The 21,048-nt window shown below is 36.0% G+C and overlaps 1 protein-coding gene across 1 annotated transcript in view; it reads right to left on the reverse strand.

Moving 5' to 3' along the window:
• Positions 1-543: 543 nt before the first annotated feature.
• Positions 544-21,048, reverse strand: part of RFX6 (regulatory factor X6) — a 35,965-nt gene continuing 15,460 nt past the window's right edge. Inside the window, exons 7-19 of the mRNA XM_035322503.1 lie at positions 17,111-17,218; positions 14,499-14,576; positions 14,298-14,411; positions 12,321-12,370; positions 11,347-11,506; positions 10,593-10,737; positions 9,213-9,322; positions 7,620-7,737; positions 6,395-6,517; positions 4,793-5,002; positions 3,748-4,257; positions 2,479-2,697; positions 544-1,303 (exon numbers count right to left, since the gene is read on the reverse strand). Of these exons, the coding sequence (XP_035178394.1) occupies positions 1,137-1,303; positions 2,479-2,697; positions 3,748-4,257; positions 4,793-5,002; positions 6,395-6,517; positions 7,620-7,737; positions 9,213-9,322; positions 10,593-10,737; positions 11,347-11,506; positions 12,321-12,370; positions 14,298-14,411; positions 14,499-14,576; positions 17,111-17,218 (2,112 nt within the window). The 3' untranslated portion in view covers positions 544-1,136. The remainder of the gene's footprint in view (positions 1,304-2,478; positions 2,698-3,747; positions 4,258-4,792; positions 5,003-6,394; positions 6,518-7,619; positions 7,738-9,212; positions 9,323-10,592; positions 10,738-11,346; positions 11,507-12,320; positions 12,371-14,297; positions 14,412-14,498; positions 14,577-17,110; positions 17,219-21,048) is intronic.

The raw sequence follows: 21,048 nt of genomic DNA on the forward strand, positions 1-21,048 counted from the left end.
TTCAGATTTAAATCTAATGTTGGGTCCATCTGATTATAAAATGACATCTGTTGTTTCATGAATGTGTAGCAAGAAGCTTATTTTATAAGTGTATTCTTTTCTCTGTCCTCTTTAATATCATTAAGTAAATATTCTTCACCTGGCTTCTTCAAAAAGTACATAAATGGATATTTATATATAGAATATCATTGGCACTTGTAAAATATTTTTAATTAAAACAGCTGATAAGGAGGATTGCAAAATTTTTTTGATCATCTTTACTACTTTGGGGCTGAATACACACAATTATCTTATACCCATGAAAGCTGATGGACATCTTTTTGTGGATTTCCACCAGTAGAAATCTGTGGATCATAACACAAGTAATATCAAAATCCCATGATTGTGGCATAGTTTCATTTGTTTCAGTTATCCAGCTATAGTAGCAGGCTACTGAAATTAGTTAGCTTATGATAGCTGCATGTTTTGTTGGTTTTAAGAGAAAGTGGTCCATTTAAAAGGAAAAAATATCCCACAATATGTTTTATTTATTTCCTGAGGACTTTCACATACACAAGTAGGCACTAGAGATTTGAAATTGACTTTCCAAAGCACAACACAGTTAAAAAATAAAAATAAAAAAAAAAATTGGCTGTTTCATTTAAAACAGTAAAAATTGACCTTGTAAACATTTCCATAGGAGGTAGGATACATACATTTGACAATTTGTCAAATAAGAGAAAGTAAACAGTTACTCTGTGGTCCTAATAAATAATGAGCAACACAAGCATTAAATAAACATTTTTATATAAAAAGATATAAGTGAAAGACTAAAATAGCATTTTTAATAAATTAGGAAGAGATGTAATAATTTCTTTACAACTTAGTCTTGCTTTCAAGAATCACTGGTTCTTTATGCTCACCCTGAATTTCTGACTTAAAAGCTGTAATGAAAACAATCCTGAGTGATTCACAAGCAGGACACAATCTGAATATAGCTTCTTTTCCATGTGGAGGGGTGCTAATATCTCTAAAATGGCTCTTTTTACACCTATATATAATACTTTTCTAATTCATCAGCATGAAAGGATTGTCATCATAGCCTTAATGTCTGAATTTGGAAAGTAAGCTTAAGGCACTGACATGTCTGTCCCAGTTCAGGTTCCCCCAGCAGCTGCTCCCATGAAGACTGTGTTGATTGGTGGTAGAGATGATACCATCTCTCTGCTTGGTGGGCCATGAGACTCCAGATTTTCCTGAGGAGGGAACTGACCAGATGTTCCATACATACACTGGGAAGAAGATGTGGTTTGCATGTTTGAAGCTGTGGGGAAAAAAGGTTATCATCATTGCAAGTTTTCTATCTATTGTATTTAACAATATAACACGGTACAAATTAATCTGATGGAAGCATTATCTACCAGCTGCATCATCTGAAGGACTGAAATTTCAATAGTCTTATACTTCCCTCAATTTACTTATACTTCTATAATTTTTCTTCAGTGGCTCCTCACAGCATCAGTGTATAGGTCAAAATCACGTGTCAGTGAACTCAGCTAAAAATCCTGCTACAGGCCTGACAATTACAGCCTGTATATAGGCCAGGTTCAATGAAAACTGTGCAAAGCTATTTACATTTGCTATATGCTTTTTTCCATATCTTGCACCATTCAGGTCCATATTCACTGATGGTACCACTGCCAGTACCTGGAACATATCAACACAGAATACAAAACACACTTGGTGGGCACAATCCCTTCATCATGGTGCTGGCTTTCCCCCCTTCTTTAGCATCCTTAAAAGAACTGACTATTGGATTCTTGCAGAGCCTTAAAAATTCAAGTAATGACTGATCTTATGTGCATGGTTAACAGGTAAGTAGTAGGAAGAGGTAACCTTGTGGAGAAACGAACAGACTGTACCCTAGTTTACATCTTCCAAGTGATACTTGTGAGCATTTTGGGAATATAAAAGCAAATTCAGATACCATTTGTTTGATGCACATACCAAATTAGGTAATTTCACCTAAAATTCACTGTCAGTAGGAGATTTGCCTAATTCACATAGTTGTTGAAGCACAGGACAGGAAGGGAGTATACTACAGGAAATATGTATGTAGACTTCCCTGATGTAGAGTTCATTTGATCTACTTGACAGAGAGGATCGTAAAGAGCCCTTAGAGGAGCCCAGTTCATTATTAGCTCACTTAACAGTTAGAAAATATTTCCTAATATGGATTTTCCTGCAATTCAGGCCAGCCATTCCAATCCTCATGGACAACGTAACACAGCCCTCTTAACAGGAACAAAGAGTTGTTAAACCCACTGCCTTGCAATTTTAAGGAAACAATATCTTATGATACATCCCAGGTGGATGTATTAGCTATTTCATCTCTATATTGCATCTTATATGTGGTATATGTGAGCTACAGTTTAACTCTCAGCACTTGTTAAGATGCCAAACAGTTCATAGCTCTTCCTCGGTACTGGATATACTTACGCATAGGAGTCCGACAGACAATAGAAGGTGGGGACTCTGTGTAGTATGAGCCTGTTTGTTTTCTTCCGCTGTCATCCAAGATATTCAGTGGGTCATGTATATCATTGTATGATGGCAATGATCGAATGCTACTTACACTGCTGATTACAGAAACATGTTGATCAACCATTGATCCAAGTCTGTGAGATTCTGGATAATTTATATTGTTTCCATAATATCCTATTGACAGGAGATCAAAAAAAAAAAAAAGAAAAAAAAAAAAAGACAGCAGAGCGAAATTACTATTGAAAAGAAAAGAACAGGTAATTATTGGCTGAATCCCTCAAGAATAAGGTTACTTATGTACACATATAGCCTAATAACATCAGTAACTCATGCAATGAGTAACTCGTGAAATGAGTTACTGATGTAACTCATTATAAATACCCAAAAGAGGGGTAGGTAACAAGGGAGTAAAAAATCCTAGGAGTTCAGTCATGTCTTCAGTACAGAATTGCAGCTCCATTCTAAGTTCAGAATTAAACAGTAGCCTGTGATCAGAGGACAGAAGAGACGCGATATGGACTCATATCAGTCATGTGGACTCATGGAAGGGAGTTCAGTGATCCCTTCTGAAGCTGAAAATCAAGGAAAATATACATCGAAAGAAATCCTGCATGGTAATACAGCATACACGACTTCATATATAAGCAATATCTTCATTGTGTCTTTCCTCCAGAAAAGGGTGGCCTTTTGCTGACTATATCTCTGAAGCAGATTGTGTCAAGAGCTTTACACTTGAAGCATGGGAAATATTAGGGCCAAAGTCTCAAGTTAATGCTAATGCAAATTTTTATTCATTTCTCTTTCACCATCTTGACCCTATGACTAGAATAGCCCACTATGCTGATCCTAAAGGTAAGTTATCTTATGCCTGCTCTGCTTCAGAGTAGGTGTTCTGGGGACTTTTCAAGAGATTACTAATCACAAAGGCATCCTGGTTTTGCTTCCTTTGTGCAAGATGCAGCAATAATGCTAGAAGAAGATTGGCATAGGTGCAACAGAGGCATTTGAGGCCAACTGAGGATTCCCCAGAGGAAAATAAATCCTGAAGTAGCTTGTTAAGCTGCTTTGCAATCGATGCGTGCCATTAGAGAAGTGGAAAACGGGAAAGTATAAATAAGAACAGAAAAAAAGCTTCCATAGGAAAAAGCAGAGAAAGACTCTTTTACTCCAGCAAAGAAAGAGATACAGAAGAGAAAAATCAATTGTATTTGTATATATTAATACCGTTGGAAGCATTAGGGGCATATGTTGCTCCTGGACAAGTAGACACTGAGTTGCTCAAGAAATTGAAGCTCCCAGTATTCAGAAACTGCATACTGTGAGTGTCCTGAGGCATGGATGAGGGACCATAGCTGGAAGGAGATCTGGCACTGTATGGAGATACTGCACAACTGTTGTTGAAGTAGTCTCTGGAGAACTGCTGTTCACTTAATGCATTGAATCGGCTGTGCTCTGCTCTGTGGTGGTAAACTCCCGGCGTGGAATGGGCCTGAGTTCTGAACATAGCCTGGTAGCTGGAATTGTTTCCATAGTAATTCTGATTAGTTTGTGACAAAGTCTGATAAAGGGGTTCTGAGTAGGAAGAGCACTGTGAATGTGTGGATAACACCGGGCCTACACTTGGAGGTCTCACAGCCATCGGCCCCTGGTTGATAACACTTCCTCGGCTGACCAGGGCAGGTGAAATGGGTGGAGTCATCAGGTGACCAGTGCTTTCAGACAGCTCCATCTGACCTGGAATAAATAAACATTAGCTATCAATAGTGTTACTACTGCAGAACTGCTGATTACATGGACTGTGTTAAGACACTAATCCCCTGGTGAAGTGCATGTTATCATCTGAAACCTTTACAGCCAATATGCATGGGCTCCCACCTATACAATGCAGGTTCTTTAATGCATGGTTTAGGGCTAGGAAGCTTTCCAATTTTGTTTTCCAGATTGGAGGCTTCCACATTCAGTATCAAATTCCAGCAAATACAAGCCTTGTGCGCTCAAGATGTTATTGTTTGTTCACACCTCACAAGAACCTCATCAAGCCATGATGTAGGATATTTTTACCATTGTACCAAGAGGATCTCTTACTGGCAGGGCTCTACAGTTTTCCCCTTCCATGAATCAGCGCAGAAGCTGAGCTCATGAAATGTTATTTACTAAAGGTCCTCATAGATACGTATGGTCATTGTTACTCTTACAATAATGTGATACCGTAGATTGAAAGGGAAACAAGCAAATAGGAGAAAGAGAGACTAGGAGAACAGATACATACCTGTCAGCTGCATATTTTCACTGTCTCCTGTGGCAAAGGGATTCAGACCAGAAAGTACACTGCTGGGCTGGCTAGCTGACAAGGACACATAGGTTTGCTCTGCTAGGCACTCATTTTTGACTGAAGTGTCACCAGTCGGAGGAGCAGCTTTGTTACGGTTTGCTAGGAAGCAAGAGCTGGGTGATGCAGTAAAGGTGGCTTTGCTTGCATCTGGAAGAGTAAGTGAAAACTGTTGGTGGCTGTTATGAGAGCTCATTGCACAAAAATTCAACACTAGTTGAACACTAGCACATGAGCTGCCTGATCTGTTCATGACTTTGGTTGCTTATTTTAAAACCCAATGAAGCCTCCATCTTTGGCATGCAGTCAAAAAAAAATATGCTATACTGTTGATCTTCCCAGAGGAACTGTCTGAATTATATTCCCTGACCACAGACCTACAAAATACATGCTGGCAGTGTTATAATCTCCTTACTGAAGTCATCGTAGTAAAGACATGGATCAGATTTATTTATTCGTAATAAATGTCAGCAATGAAGTCAAGCAAATTACACTAAGCCTCATGATACTTCAGCCTGAAGAATCAATAATGGGAGTTTTAGAATGCCTGAAGTCTGTCTGTTTTCATGCAGACATATAGAAAAAACATTTGTTATACTTGGTTGTTCTTCAGTTTTCTGCAGACTACTGATAAAGTCTGTGGAAATTTTGCTATTTTCCAGTGGAAACTGTAACTTCACCCTCTTGTTTCAAGGACTTCACCTAAGTGTTCAAGGAGAAGGCAATTGCTACACATGACAAGGCATTTCCTGAAGGACAATTGAAAATAAAAAGTGCATCCATCTACTCTCAGATAAATTCTATGCAAGTTTCTTGCAGCATAGCACAGATTTAGAGTAATAACAACCAAAGACTTAAGAACCGATTAGAGATGCTAATGTCAATCAAAAATAATTCAACAGAACCCAGTGGAGTTCCATTGCATTTTCGGGGATTAACTTGAACCAGAATTTAATCAATTTCTTATAAAAGACCTGGAGCATATGTCTTCAAACTGTCTGATTCTGAAGAAGCCTGGTAGCTGGAAAATATACAGGATACTATTTTAAGCTCTTTTTGTTTCTCTTCCACATAGTAATACTTCAGTCAGATGCTAAGTAGGGTTCCAACTTGTGTTCCAATCTTGCAGGGACATTCACATTTTGTTAACATTTAATACATTCCTATTTCAAGGTGTAATTACATATTTCAGCTTTGGCAGAAAAACTGGATTGGGAATTCCTGCTCTCTCTGCTATTTTACTTCTTTTCACACTGCAGTTTGTGGTCCTTCAGTTGCATCCACGAAACTGTTTGAAGCATCCCAGATCATCCAAGATCCTGTGTATTCACATTCCCACAAAACATTATTAAGTGAGCCATGGTCAACAGTGGAAATAAATTGCTGAGTGAATGTTCACAACCTTTTCAGGTGGATTTGACAATGTCACATAGAACTACAACTTGAGGAGAAGACTGTAAGTCTGCTTTTGCTTAAAGTTCAACAAATATGCAAAAATCTAAAAATGCAGGAACACTTTCAAAAGAAACAAGCTCTAGTTACCTAAATTCTTCATGTATTTGTCCAGTAGATTCTGGAGTTCTTGTTCTTTGTCATTATTGAACTGTGTCTCCATGGCAAGCAGGATGTACTCATCTAGTAGCATGCGGACCAAATGAAAAGAACCTTTTGGAAGAGAAAGAGAGAGAGAGTAGCTGAGTTATCTTTGTGACCATCTCTCACCACTCTACAAGAAGCTGGTGAAACAAACAAATAATTGTGGACTTTAAATGACCTGGCAAGACCAACAAGGAATAGTGCCTAACTTCTAGCTCTAATCTCTCTTTGCACTGGCCCACCTAGCTCAATTGTTTACTGTCCTGTAGGCTATTTGACCACTAATTACATCAAAGAAAAATACTGATGAAAGTGAGACATGCTTTATACTTGAAGAGGGCACACAGTGGAGCTAGATAAGGCTGAAGTCTGCTAGAATGCCTCTGCTCTATTTCTGTTTGCCTTGTGCTAAATAACCAGACAATAACTGGTGAAGTCTTTGACCTTATTTCAAGGATATATGACATTAAAAATGTGTCTGTCCTTACAGCTATTTCAAATAGCCTCTGAATTTTAGATAATGATGTACCTACAACTACAAAGACAACTTGGGAAATGATGTACTGGATTTAAAATGGATTTAATTTACTCTAACATTTTATATTTTTAAAATATTCTGAGAACTCCCCAGCTAAATATTTCTAAAGATGGACTAATAAACCTTAATTTTTAAAACCACAAATACTGTTGAATTGAATGTCTGCAGAACCCAGAATTAAATAACACCAGCAACCTACAAAATTCATTGACAAACCCTGCACAAGAACAGCAGTATTTTTTAATTATTATTATTATTATTTTTTTTACCAAACTGGTCCACATGTAAAACTAATAATTTAAATCTTCAGTCTCCTACTGAGATACATAGTTATAGCTCCAGTGCCATATCAAAACAAACACAGCTTCTAGCTCTTAAATGGCAAAGCAGTATCAAACAGCAATTCAAGAGAAAAATACTTTCAGAAAATGAACATGTGACACAGATCACCAATAAGTTACTGCTACCATTTACTGTAAAATGTTAATTTGAAAAGCACATTACACAGTATTTGTGGCTTTGATCAAGGAATCTTTAGACTACGATAGGCTTCTCTGCTGAGGAAGTAGTGGAAGGTAGATAAATGCCAGCACTTATGTACAAAATTTAAATTATTTCACAAAGTCCAGGTACCAAAACTTGATGCGTTGTTTAGAGTTAGGTTATGCATCACTCGAGCACCAAAAAAACTCCATTTTAGAAGAAAGTCTTGAGCCCTCTTCTTTAATGACCGCCCATTTTGCTTGCTTGCCTGAAAGACAGGAAGTAGTAAAATATTGTAGGTATGCTAACTTGCTTTCTACACACAGGAGAGGATAAAGGAGAACTGAATATTCTTGAGAGTTCAAGGAGTCCTTGACTCAGGCTAATGTGGTAGAGTGGATCAAGCTTCCTGAATGAAACGAATGAAACTGTTTTCATAACGCATGTCCTAAAGTGATAAACAGCAGCATTCACTCTTTACAGTGCAAACAGTAGAGCTCTGACCATGTTAGATGAAGAAAACTGTTTACCACTTGGGTTCTGGCTATGCTCTGAAGGCATATAAATTAACTTGTATTCTAATACTGAAGATGGCAAATTGTTCTGTAAATATACGGGTATACAGAGAACAAAGAAAACAAAATCAAAAACAAAAACAACAACAAAACACTCTCTAGTGCCACGTCATTCCACGTAAACAGGGAACACAAATTAGTCTCTGTAATTCAATGTAATCTGTATAATACCTGCCAGACTTTCTCTCAGAGACTGGTGCATTTACTATCATAACACTGAAGCTTCTAAAGTTGTTCACTTCATACTGTCACTTTGTTCTGGCTGTGATTTGTTCATGTGGTAATAGTATGCCCTGTTGGTTTTTTCGAGCAGCAAGCAGAAAGAAGCTGTTGTGTTTTGACAGTAACAACACTTCAGCATGAACAGAACGGGACCTGATAGGAAGACCAGTCTTTAGAACTAGTAGTAAGCAATATCATGTGTAATATTTCTTTCTGCTAGTTTACGTTAATTAGCATCACAAATTGGGTTAACATCTCTTCCTTGAGCTATAATTGAGAACTCAATTTGTTCTGAACCATAGTGTGATCATTCATAACTACATCCATATAAAATACTTGTGATTATAAAGCATCTTGTAAATCAGGGGAAAAACCCCACCAAAAGCCTCAATTACCAAGTTAAGCACTTATAAAGCTATAAAACTCTATCTTTCATCTTTGTCTGTAGAAATCCTTCTGCAGGTTAGCTATTTTTTAATCCATCTGCAGCACTAACCTATACCACATGCAGTACCATCTGAATAATACAAAGGAAAGATCTGCTACTCTAAAGGACAACTTTGGCTCACCTTATTCATTGGGCAATACCCCTGTGATTCTGCATGCCTGCACAGATAAGTTATTATTATTATTTTTTTTTTTCCATGTAGAGCTTGTGACAATGTTGACTTTCATGTTTTAGTTAAGATACATAGTTTTTTTTCACAAACATAGCTTTTTCATTGACTGAGTTTTTTCAACAGCACTCAATATGATTAATTAGAAGTAATGAATGGCACCGAAATATTTCACACCAAATGAAGAACACCCTGGTCACAATGAGGATATAGAAGCAGAAATGAGAATCCCACATAGGAAGTTATTGGGACTGCATAGTTAAAGGACTGTATCAAGAATAAGGGGAGTAGGATTTGGTCTTGAGTCAAGCAGAATATTTGACATGTACCTTGATAACCCTTTGCTCAACCACAGTATCCAACCATTCAATAAATGATTCCACAGTGGCATTCTTCTTTAGAAGGTCCTTCAGTTCTTGGAACACTGTAATAGAGTCATCTACCACGTAAAAAGGAGAACATATCATTGCATGCTATTCTGAACATGAGAAAAAGCCACTCACCAGCCATATGACAATATTGTAGCATGGAAAGGAAAGGCAAAGAATTAGAGCAGAGAAGAAACAATTATTCAGCAAAGTAAGGAGACAGACATCTATCACACATACATATTTTAATTATTTTAGCATTACAGTGATACAGTATAATTTTACAAGATAAAAGAAAAAACAACAACAACAACAACAACAGAAACACTACTATTTCCCATTCATTTTTAGATTCAGCCTTAAAAACTTATCTGTTACTAAGTTTAGCAGAACCGATTTATCTGTGATGTGGCTGACTTGTACACTGTCTTAAGGTTTCCCTTATGTTTTACAAATTTTTCACAATATAATGTAAAGTTAACTTCCCTACTTCCCATTTGGGAGAAAATGCCTGAATGACTGGTTATTTTCCCTTTTTATTTTCTTAGCCGGTATGGCAGAAGAGAAAAATAGAAAACAATTACAGAAGAAATAGGAAATGGACTACTTGAATTAAAATGTGAATAGGATTGTGAACCATTATTTAAGAGAACAAACTTTTATATCAAAGTAACAATCCTTAGAAGATGACACATTGCTATTGCTCTTCTTTCAGCTCTCCAAACTCTGATCGTCATGCTTCCTATGACAAAAGTTATATTTTCAAAATAGAAGACAGCTAAATCTTTTTTTTTTTTTCCAAAAATAGCTATGTATAGCAACATGTAAAAAAATAACACCCTCAGAATTTGTACTTTACTACATTCTATTTTGTCTATGAAAATAGCTGTTACACTTTATAGATAATTGTATGTTTTTTTAAAGATCAACTTTCAGCCAAAAACAAAACCAAAAAACTAAACTAGCTGAAGTATCCATTTAATTAAGCTATAATTACTGTCGACTTTTGAAACATTTTTCAAGAATCTCTGCTAATATCCCCCCATGATCAAGACAAAACTTCAAAAGGGATTTTGTTACGATTAGCAACTGACATGAAAATTATTTTTTCAACAACTTTAAAATTGTCTATGCAGGATGACTTCCCAGTGCAAGCTTCTGTTTTTGTAGGACATATTAGAGCAAAAAATTGGTTTTCCTAAAATAATGTTAACACTGAGCTAGATCAGAAAATGCAGTGTCACTGCTCCTTTTCTCAATCCGTCTCCAAGTAGACTAGCATGGCAAGGAATGAAAGAGTAGATTTCTTTTAATGTTACAAATATGTCACCATGGACTTACATTCACTGTAGACTTCCCCATCAGAATCTGTGCTCCCTGAGACTGCAAGGAGTGCCTGAGAGCCAATACTATTCAAATCAACTTTTTCAATATCTGACACCATGGAATTCACCACATGCTGATCAAACAGGGCTGGCCGAGCAATCTGGAAGAGAAAACAAGGTAAAATGCTGAGTTAAAATGCTACAGTTATTCATGAGGGCTACACGCTCAAAAGCTCAAGCTTCTAGCATTTAAGCTCAGAAACAGAAAGGTACTGTTTCCTTTTCTACAATCTAACAAACCATCCTATGGAGGTGTCTCCCAATTGTAGACACTTGTATCCTGCCAACTTAGCATTGGAGCACTCAGCTACCTGTCACTCACATTAGTTTTAGTCAAACTCCAAAAGAGGTAAGTTCACATCATGGGCAAGACAGTGAAACTTTTCTAGGCATGAAAGATTATCTGATATTTTCCCATTTAGAACTAGAATCAATACCAAAAATTCCACTTTATCATATGATTGCCTAAAGTTCCCATGATGGTAATTCACTATAACCATGGTCTTTCCTCTCTTTTCTACTACTTTTTTCGAAGTTCAGAACATCTTGATGAGATCTATTTCTGTCCTCTTCTTCTTATGTGCTGAAAGCTACAAGTCTTTAATGGCTAATGTTGAAGATTTAAAACTTGGTGCATTACATCTCCTAGCCAGCAAGATGAACTAAATGTAATTGTCAATTTTCTGATGTATAAGTCTTATTCTGTTTACCTGTGCTAGGTGTAAGAATGATGTCTGTCGTTTCAGGGAAGAAACAAATCTTCGTGCAATAGGCAATTTCTTATCTGTCAGGATTTCTGGTAGATTTTCCAAAGAAGAAACAACCCACTGTTCCCAGTTTTTTGCAAAATTTCTTATATCTGCCAGTAAACTACAGCAAAAAAATGTGTTTTAGAGAAACATCAATAAATATTGTCTTGCATTAATTAAAAAAAAAAAAAAAAAAAGTTTTCAGTCTATGATTCACAGACTCCTAGACAGATCTGTGAATTATTCCTCAGGTAATCCTGAAAGGAAACAGATGTCCAATCATCATAAGCCTAAAACTGACTATATTTTGATATGTATCCCCTCTGAGAAAAAAAATAAAATAAAATGTAAGCCACCTGTCAATTGAAATAGGTTGAAAACCACTAGTATTAAGAATAAACTATAAGAAACCCAATAACCTTTAGAGATATATGAAGCTCGAAGTCTTAGACATAAAACTCCAAACATGACAACCACAAAGGAAAAAGAAAAGTGAGAAGATTCAGAGGTAATTTATAACAATCCTCTTATTAATACCTTGCTGAAAATAATACTTAGATATCATGATGATGCATAGGACATAAACCTGAAAAATATTCTGAAAAAAAATATTTATACAATGTGAGCATATATACTTCTTTTTTTTTGGGGGGGGGGGGTTTAGGTTTCTAGGGTTTTAGTGTAGAAGAAACATATTTCAAGATATTCAACGAGACACTGAAACAGGACATTAAAATAGTGTCTATTATTTTAAGGCCATTCTAATTCTATAGCTGTCCTCAAAGCTGATAGTATTTTGTCATACATATTCTACTGTTATAAAAATGAATATAAATATTGTGAGAAAATTTCTCTAGGTTATATAATTTCTGCTATTTACTCCATATTTTCCTGGAACATGCCTAGTAATCAGAATGTAGAGTTATTATGCCTACCTTTCTGGCATTTCTTGCATTGTTGCAGGGATAAGTACATCTGTAAGGACCTTCAAAAAGGTAACAGAAAATGATATCAAGCTTCCATTGGCCATTTATGCATTTACGTCTTTTCTATTTAGATTACAAAATGATAAAGACAGGGAGTTTATACAGAATAAAGCCATTCAACCTACTGTCTAGATTTCTCCCAACACTATTGGGTAGGAACATATTTATTATATATATTTATTATATACCAAGATATCTTCCATTCCTAATATATGCATCTTTGCAGCGTGTTAGTAAAACAATAAAGTGTTATCACTCCTGTCTTACAGTAGAGTAACCTCCCAAATTCTCAAGAGACTCTTTCCTTGTTTGACTTTCTTTTACAACACTGCATGTGGCACTGAAGGTGTTCAGGGTTTAGGATAAATCTCTTATGGCTAAGTGTGTTGTGGAACTGTGTTGGCAAAACTCTGCCAACTGGCCTGCCTCCTGGGGCATTTTATTGCATGGCGAAAAGTTATTGGACTATATTCCAAAATTCTGTTTCCATCAGTAGTGAAAATGCTTTGATAAAAACACAGTAGTACTCCTCCTACTTTCTGGTAGCTGTACTGCCAAGAATATCTAACATGATTATGAGTGAGAAATGGTGAGATGGACAAGAGAGAGGATGAAAGATTTATGATCTTTGAGTAATCCTACCTTATCAATTTTCTAATTCGGGCTCCTGTAGTATTTCTTCTTCTGTCACTTTACGTATTTATTACAATTAAAGTTAGTATTGATCTACTGGGACATCAGGTTTATAGCAGGAAAAGCCTCATAAACACAAGGTACAATATAACCTCTACAAGTAAATGAGGCTTAATGACTCATCTCCAGGGTAGTAATTACGATCTTCAGTGCAAATCACCTTCTTACTTTATAGCTTGATATGTTTCTAAGACATACCTGTTTTCTTCCTTTGTGTATTTTTCCCCTGTTTTTGTACATTAAAGAATGACAAATGTATGACAATAAGGCAGTAGGTACTAAACAGCCTCAAGTTTCTTCCTTTGACTGCTTGCTTTTTTGTTTTTATTATGCCATTAATTATTTCCTCCCGTTGACAGGTAGTTGTCAAACGTGTTAGAGAGGGTATGACAATCTTTCTACCTATATAGCATATTCTATCAGAGGAACTTAAAGTATTTTGCACCTATTAATTAATTATCTAATTTTCCAAATTAAAAAGTCGGGAAACTTTGGTGGCATTAGTTTCTTAATTTATTTTTACCCCAGTCCACTATTACTTAACTGTGATGTTGCAATATTCCTTAGTTTCACTGGCACAACAGTTTGTGTTATCATGCTCTGAACTTGATCAAAGAACTCATATAGGATAAAATTTCAGTAAAAAAAAAAATATTTATTAGATTATTTTTTTTAAATGCAGATATTTCAATTGCTGGTATTTCTAACAATATGGGAACAGAAATGAAGGGTAAAAGGCAGGAAAGGCAGGCATATCTTAACCCAGTACTGCTCTTGCTCTGTAACATGAAACCATGGCTTGATATAACCTGTGAGTAGTAGATTCACATGTGAAAGCACCTTGCTGATCTGCGAAAGACTCTCTTTGCTGGTAGCAACAATATTTTATGCAAAATCAGGGCTTTGGTTTTCATCCAGGTTTAACTTAGTCAGCCTTGTCAGTGAAGCACACAAGCATTTCTTTTAGCTAAACCCAAGCAAGTAGGTCAGGATTTCACCATTAGTCACCTGTCTGTAGTCATATATTAGGTATAGAGCAGAGCTGAGGCTAGCGTTCTGCTCTTACATGTGCCAGTTTTATGTTCCTGACTTCAATGGGATCCTTGGTGATTTACACAAACAAGAGGCAGAAACCAGTCATGGCATCCTGATATTCTAACTTTGATATTGTTTTTGCACAAGCAAACCAATACTATGGCTGAGATTATCCATTGAACTAAATACCTAACTTACCTTATACAGAATTGAGTCACAAACACAGAAGATGTCAACAATGATGGGATTTTCCAGCAGGGGAAGAAGATGGTCAGGCATTCCTTGCCAAAAATGTAATAAGAAATGCTGAATCTAAAAGAACCAGAATCATGGACATAAATAATGCTTTCTTGTCTGCCTGTGCATATATACCAAGAATGTGTGTTCAAACAATCTTACCTCTTCAAAGTTCCCATTAATTGCATTGTCAAGGACACACTGACAGTGTGTTTTGTACATCATGATAAGAGTATCTACCTATTTTGGAAGAAAGAAAGATTAAACAGTTTCTTAGCTCTCTCTCCTTTCTTGCTACAGTGATCTGTAGCTTTCTGTAGCTAGAATTTAAATATACAACATAAACCATATTACAATGTGTAATTACAAGTAGGGTCCATATATCTTGAAGTGATCCCATCATATGTCTTTTTTATCCACATCTCTAAGTCTCAATGTTACTGTCAGAACTGTAGCATTTGAATCCTGTATACAATGTGAACATGTGGATATCAAAGTAAGACAATAGCTAGATTAGCCAGTCAGATGGCAAGGTAAATTCACTTTCTGAAAGCTAAGATTAATCCTAAAGAGTAGTGCAAGTTAATCATTAGGCTACTATAGGCGTCTATGAGTGTTCTGAAACATCATCTAGTTGGACAAATGAGAAAATAGCTGCCAGTCATTTGGTCAAAGTTTAATCACTGCCTTACACGAACTGAACTTTAAAAAGCAGAACTCCTTTTCATCTCATCAGGCTAATTTATCTGAGTGGAGTGTTCCCTTATTTTAATAACCCTGCAGAGATATTACAAGAGTTTGTAAAAAATTACAATAAATCTTAAGATTTGTAGTGAATTACAAAACAAGAGTTCTGTAAAATAGTTGAAGGAAAGAAAGATAGATGCTAGCAAAACCATTCTTACTGTCTAGAATCATGAAAAGTTTTGTTATAGCTTGTGAACTTCTCCAGCAAACCAGTCCCAAGTTTTGAATGGACTTAGTACAGCTTTATTTCAATAGGTCTCACATACAGATTTCTTTGGAATGTACTTTGCTGACTTTCACAGCTGCTTTTGTAGCTACATGTCTTTGAAAAAGAGTCGCAAAGGCTGAGATTCAAGAACATTATGAGAACATCATGAAGCTTTTTTTTTTTTTTTTTTTTTTTTTTAAGGGTTTGATGAAAACTTGAATTTGGGGTTATTTTCTTCAGAAACATAAAATGCAGAAATTATCAATTTGTTTTAGTGCAGACTGATACATTTATGCAATCTCCAGCTAATCTAGTTGCATACAATTTTTAACCTTTAATGAAGGAGTCTACCTTCATGTGTGGATGCTTCAACAGAGTATCCAAAGTTCACTTAGGTATTTCCTTTACTTTAAAGACTTGTAAAGGTCATTTAACTTTTGTCCTCTGCTAGAGCTTTAAATATTGTTGTAATCATATTATTTTGGATTAATCTTAATTTAGGGGACTAAGTGATGGGACAGTAAGTGAAGGGATAAGTGTGGGCTGCAGGAGAGATTTCAATAACTCTTGGTCAGATAAGCTGAGTGAGGGGAAAGACAATAGAGAAAGAAAACAGGAAGTAAGAACAAGGAATGAGGAAAAAGTAGCAAGGAGAGAGAAAGAGGAAGACACATAAATTCATCTCTCTTCCCACAGCTTCCTTGTAACTCCAGGAGTCTGTTCCCAGAGGAAGTCACCCACAACGGGTCCTCTTGGGCCCTTGGGTCACCTGGTCCCAACACCAGAGCAGCTGCACACTGCCAATTCAAAATGAAGACAAAATGAGTTTTATCTTTTTTTTTTTTTTTTTTTTTTTTTCATTGTTGGAGTGGTAAAATCCAGTTTTTCTTACAATGTTGTATTGGATCTGTAAGGAACCTCAAATTCTCCTCAGATTTACATGTTACAAGAACACTGTATATATGAGAGATGTCAACTCACTAATGGAGTCTACTGCAGCAAGTGATGTACCCTACTGAGGACACCAGTTCTTGGGCTTTCTTTAGAACCTGTAACATTTCCACCTAAGATCTATTTTCTACAGATGGCTTCTTTTGTTTAGTTCGTCACAACAGGAAACCCAGGCTTCACTACTTTTACAGAACACACTTAAAAGCAACGTATGGCTTATAAAACAAAAATCATTAAAGCAATGTATGTCAAGACAACCACCATCAGGACCCATACTGGTGTTTAAACTGGAGAGTTCACAATTTGTACCAGAAAGATGTCTAACACAGTTCAGGAATTTAGCAGATCAGAAATATTACACAGACTTAACACACATTAAATCAGTAAGACATAAAACATACTACAGAAATACTTCTAACTGATCCTTAGGATAATCCCATAAATCCCATACAGTCAGATTTTCACAGACTCTTTTCAAACAATTAATGAATGAGTGTAAAGTTCATCTAATTATTTGTTGTGAATTATTTGTTCTGATCTAATCAGAACAAAATTTACCTTAAATCCAAAGGCATTTGGAATGAATACAACTCTGAGTTATTTGTTTGTTTAGCTCTCCCCGTCTTACATACCATCAGTTTGTAAAATACTAGGTCAGTTAATAGGTAAATAATTCAACCACCTTTCCAGTGGAGAGCCAGTTAATCGGTGTTAGTAAAGGTTTGCCCCCTCTATAAATCAGTCACCTCTGTTTGATTGTGGACATTTCTGGCTCTTTCATGTCAATACCTCAAAGGCTAAGATACGAAGAAACATTCTGTGGCAATTTTTGATCTGTAAGTTAGAAGAGAAGTAGCTCATATTTTACCTTGTCTTTAGAAATGCACCCTTGAAGCAAAAGATGTTGAGCACTTGGAAACTCTGGGAGGAGAGTTCCAGTTTTGGAACTCAGAGAATATTTCCGAGTGAAACCACCCTGAAATGTGAGGGAAAAACAGTGACATTGAAGTACTTAATACAGCTCCAACTGAGTCAAACAATTAATACTAAACTTGTATATTACCTAAAGAGTTCACAACATTCCAGAATATAATCATCCCTCAAAATAACGATACTTATCCAGATCTGGATTTCTGCTCAGAAAAGCAATTGAGGATGTGCCTAGATCTAAATTCTACCAGTTTGAGTTTTCAGAACAATGCAGCCTTCGAGACACCTTACTTCATGGAATTCTACAAGTTTTTAAGTTAACCTGTGTTTAAAAACTAAAGTAGAATATAATCTGTTACTCTCCTCTACAGTATAGGCTTGTGACATCCTCAGAGCAACCCTAAGTTTTACTGAATATGTATCTTTCTTGTGCAAGGATATAGGGTACTGGTGGTATTATTGATTTCATCTGCTCTCTTCCCTCTCTGATAGCACTACAATAGTGGATTCTGCTGTTTTACTACAATAACCACCATTTAAATTTATCATAAAATTTGACAATATTTTATGGCATTATAGGTGTGATGGTATGTAGGACCTATGGGCACTTCTGAATGATGTATTTATTATATAGCTATCTGTGATTGTGGAAGACTTGACGTGAAGTCCCAGAAAATATCTTCCAGTTCTGTCTCCTACTGTATTGAAATAGATACACATAAACATATGTAGCAAGAGCTTTGTAGGAAAAAAGACAGGATCCTGAGCTGCATGCCCTTCTGGGGGATGACACTGATTTTAGCTGGCTTCCTCATAATCTGTTGAAATGACCGAAAGTTTGGTCATTCACCTCAGAGACACTAGACTTGGTTCTGTGAAGATTTTTGGAGCATTTTGCTTTTGTCCATAAGGACAGAATAAAACTATGCTGGGTAGTACAGGCACATACAGTCACAGATCTACACAATAGAAAGAGCTCTGTACAGCATCTCAGTCCTGAAGTTCCAAGTCAGAGGTCATAGACTGAGCCTGGAAAGAGGAAATGCAGCTTTAAAGGGACTTACAGGAAAGGAATATATCATTTTGCTAGAGCTAACTCTTTAACGACAACAAAGAGAAATAAAAAAGAAAGGGGGGTTATTAACAATATGATCTCAGTTTTATATCTCAGTATCAATGGTATTCCCAGGGGTTTAGTGTTCTCTAGCTGCTTTGCTGAAGCACTGTCAACACTGACCTGGAGACAAGACAAATTTATCTTGAATTATATTAAGTTCTGCTGATCTGAGAGTTCCTTGCAGTTCTTAAAGTTCACCTCTCTAGCTATTTTGGCTTGTAACTTCTGAAATATTATAAACACGTTTTGTACTAGTTACAAACTGAGAAAACATCTTGAATAGTTAGATGTGAGCCTTTGGAGAGATGACATTTGCAAAGGATGAAACAACAGCCACTTTGTACATGCATATACGAACCAGAAGCAATATAAGGTAAATCAATCCTTGTTTAGGTTTGTAACAATACTCTCACATAATCTGGTTTGGTCTTTTCCTCCACAAAGTAGAACAGTCATATTCTGCAGTGATATAATGTTACTATGCTTATATTAATAATGCTTATTAAGCTCTAAAACAATATAAGATGAAACCCTCAACCTGAAGAGAAGCAATGAAATCTGTGCTATCATGCTGTCTTTACTGAATGAATCATGCCTATTTTTATAGGATTGCATTCAAATCCAGAGAAGACTATTTGGTTGAAACCCTTTGTTCCACTTCAGTCCGCCCAGCCCTTATGTTGAGGCCTTGCACAGGGGCTTGAGTATTCCTGCTGCATATTCCTGCAGTAAATCCACTACTTCCATACAGATTCCTTTTGTACTAATGGATGGAATTTATGTCCATGCCCTAGATATTTGAATAGTAGTTGAAAGTGGTATTTCGTTACCCTTTTACATACAGTCAGATTTCACTTAAGTGGGAATAGTAGGCATATAAATAAATATAGCATAAAGGAGTGCAAAAGAGAATATTTTTTTCTAAAAACTCAGCAATTGGAGGCCAGCTTCGTGTGAAATTATCTCAAATACTGAATCCAGAAAACTATAGCTGTACTTGGTTTATTCAACATATATATTATCCCCTATTTTTATAGGGTGATATGTCTATCTAAACAGATAGCCAAGAAAGAGTACTTAAATTTTGTAAAAAAACTTTGCCTGTGCTATCTACTATCTAAATATGTATACACTCTAAGTCAAAGAAATTAGAGAAATTTAAAAACATTAGTACTTCTTCACATCAATACTTTTGCAGTTTTGTAATTGCCTATAAGTATCAGGAATTTTGTTTTGTTTTGTTTAATAATAGGAGTAATTTCAATTACTTTATTATGCAATTACCCATGAAATATATGAAAATGTCTGATTAAAAGAGATTAGTTCTTTTAAAAGAAGGCAGTGATGGTGGGAGGTGGTTTAAAAGAAGATAATTTGCAATGTTTTGTACCTTGCTAATGGACTTATATGACTGTGCCTCAGCTCTAGGCTTAATATTTTAACCCACTACCACTTGCCCTTTCAATTTAATGCCATCTGTTTCTAATGGCCATTTAACATTAAGATAATGACAGTAATATTATCTGCCTAATTAACCATGCAGACTCTAATGGTGCACTAACTGGTTTAGATAAAAGAATTTGCTGATATCTCCCCCTACAGAGAGAATACTAGAAAACGTGATAAAACATACCAGAAGTAAACAGTGTCCCTGGCACTCAATAAGTGTTCATTCAAATGCCATTTACTCAGTATATTTAGACAATCAGTGCTTTAACGTCTTTTCAATGTCTTTATGTTCTTACTGGGAATTATACCTTATGCAATCATTGTAAATCTTTCTGGAATACCTAATTGCATGTGCTTTCAAGCAAATGAATAAAGATATATCACCTATTCACTTTAATGGAAAGCATCTTGCCAAATTTTTAGTAAACTGAGATTACTGAAATTCAGTTTTGACCACAGAAGCCTGTTTTTCTTCTTAAGACCTGTCTGAGTAATTTCAGACATCATAAAGCTACACAATTGAAACCTCACACTGGTATGTCTTTTGTCATTTATTTCTACTGACTTCTTTGTGATTCTTTTTCTGAGAGGACCAATGCATTGAACTTTGGGGCAGAAGCAAGACAGGTTTATGGGACTGTGAATTCCCAAATAGATTGAGAATTCCGTCTGAGATGGAAAGAAAGTGTGTATTCATTCATTTATGCCAAGGGAAACATCCTCCAACCCTGAAAGAACAAATGTTTTAGCAGTGCTCATAAATCCTTGAATACATTGGGGATATCCCCAGCATAGCACTATCTTTTTTTTTGGATAAGATAGCTGATTATCTGAATGGGGAAAATAGAACAGATCTAATCTGGAACCTCACTAAAATAATTGACGTGGTGTCACTATGGGAAATGATTAGTTATGCTGGTGAGAATAGGGATTAGTAGAAGAATGTAAAATGTTTAAGAAACTGACTCTAGCTGTAATGCTAACATGATGTGTTGATAGTGAAAACTCTGGGCTGAAAAGGAATTGAAGTAAAGATTCTCAAAGATCAGACTTGGGACTGATGGCATTAAATATTTCATAGATTAAATTTGCTGACATGAGCTAATGAAATCATCAGTAAAGAGGAAGACTAAGAGGTCATGTAGAAAGACCTGGATGGCTTTGAGATAATGGCAATAAAGGGGGTGAAAATCAATAGAGTAAAGCTACACTCTCAGGGACCAATAGGAATTTCTCTTATCAGCTAGGAATTGCTTATCTGGAAATGAAAAAGGAGAAAATCAGTTGATCACAGAGGCTATATTTAGTCT

This window comes from Oxyura jamaicensis, chromosome 3, assembly GCF_011077185.1.
Source record: "Oxyura jamaicensis isolate SHBP4307 breed ruddy duck chromosome 3, BPBGC_Ojam_1.0, whole genome shotgun sequence".
In the NCBI taxonomy this organism is placed as follows: Eukaryota; Metazoa; Chordata; class Aves; order Anseriformes; family Anatidae; genus Oxyura; species Oxyura jamaicensis.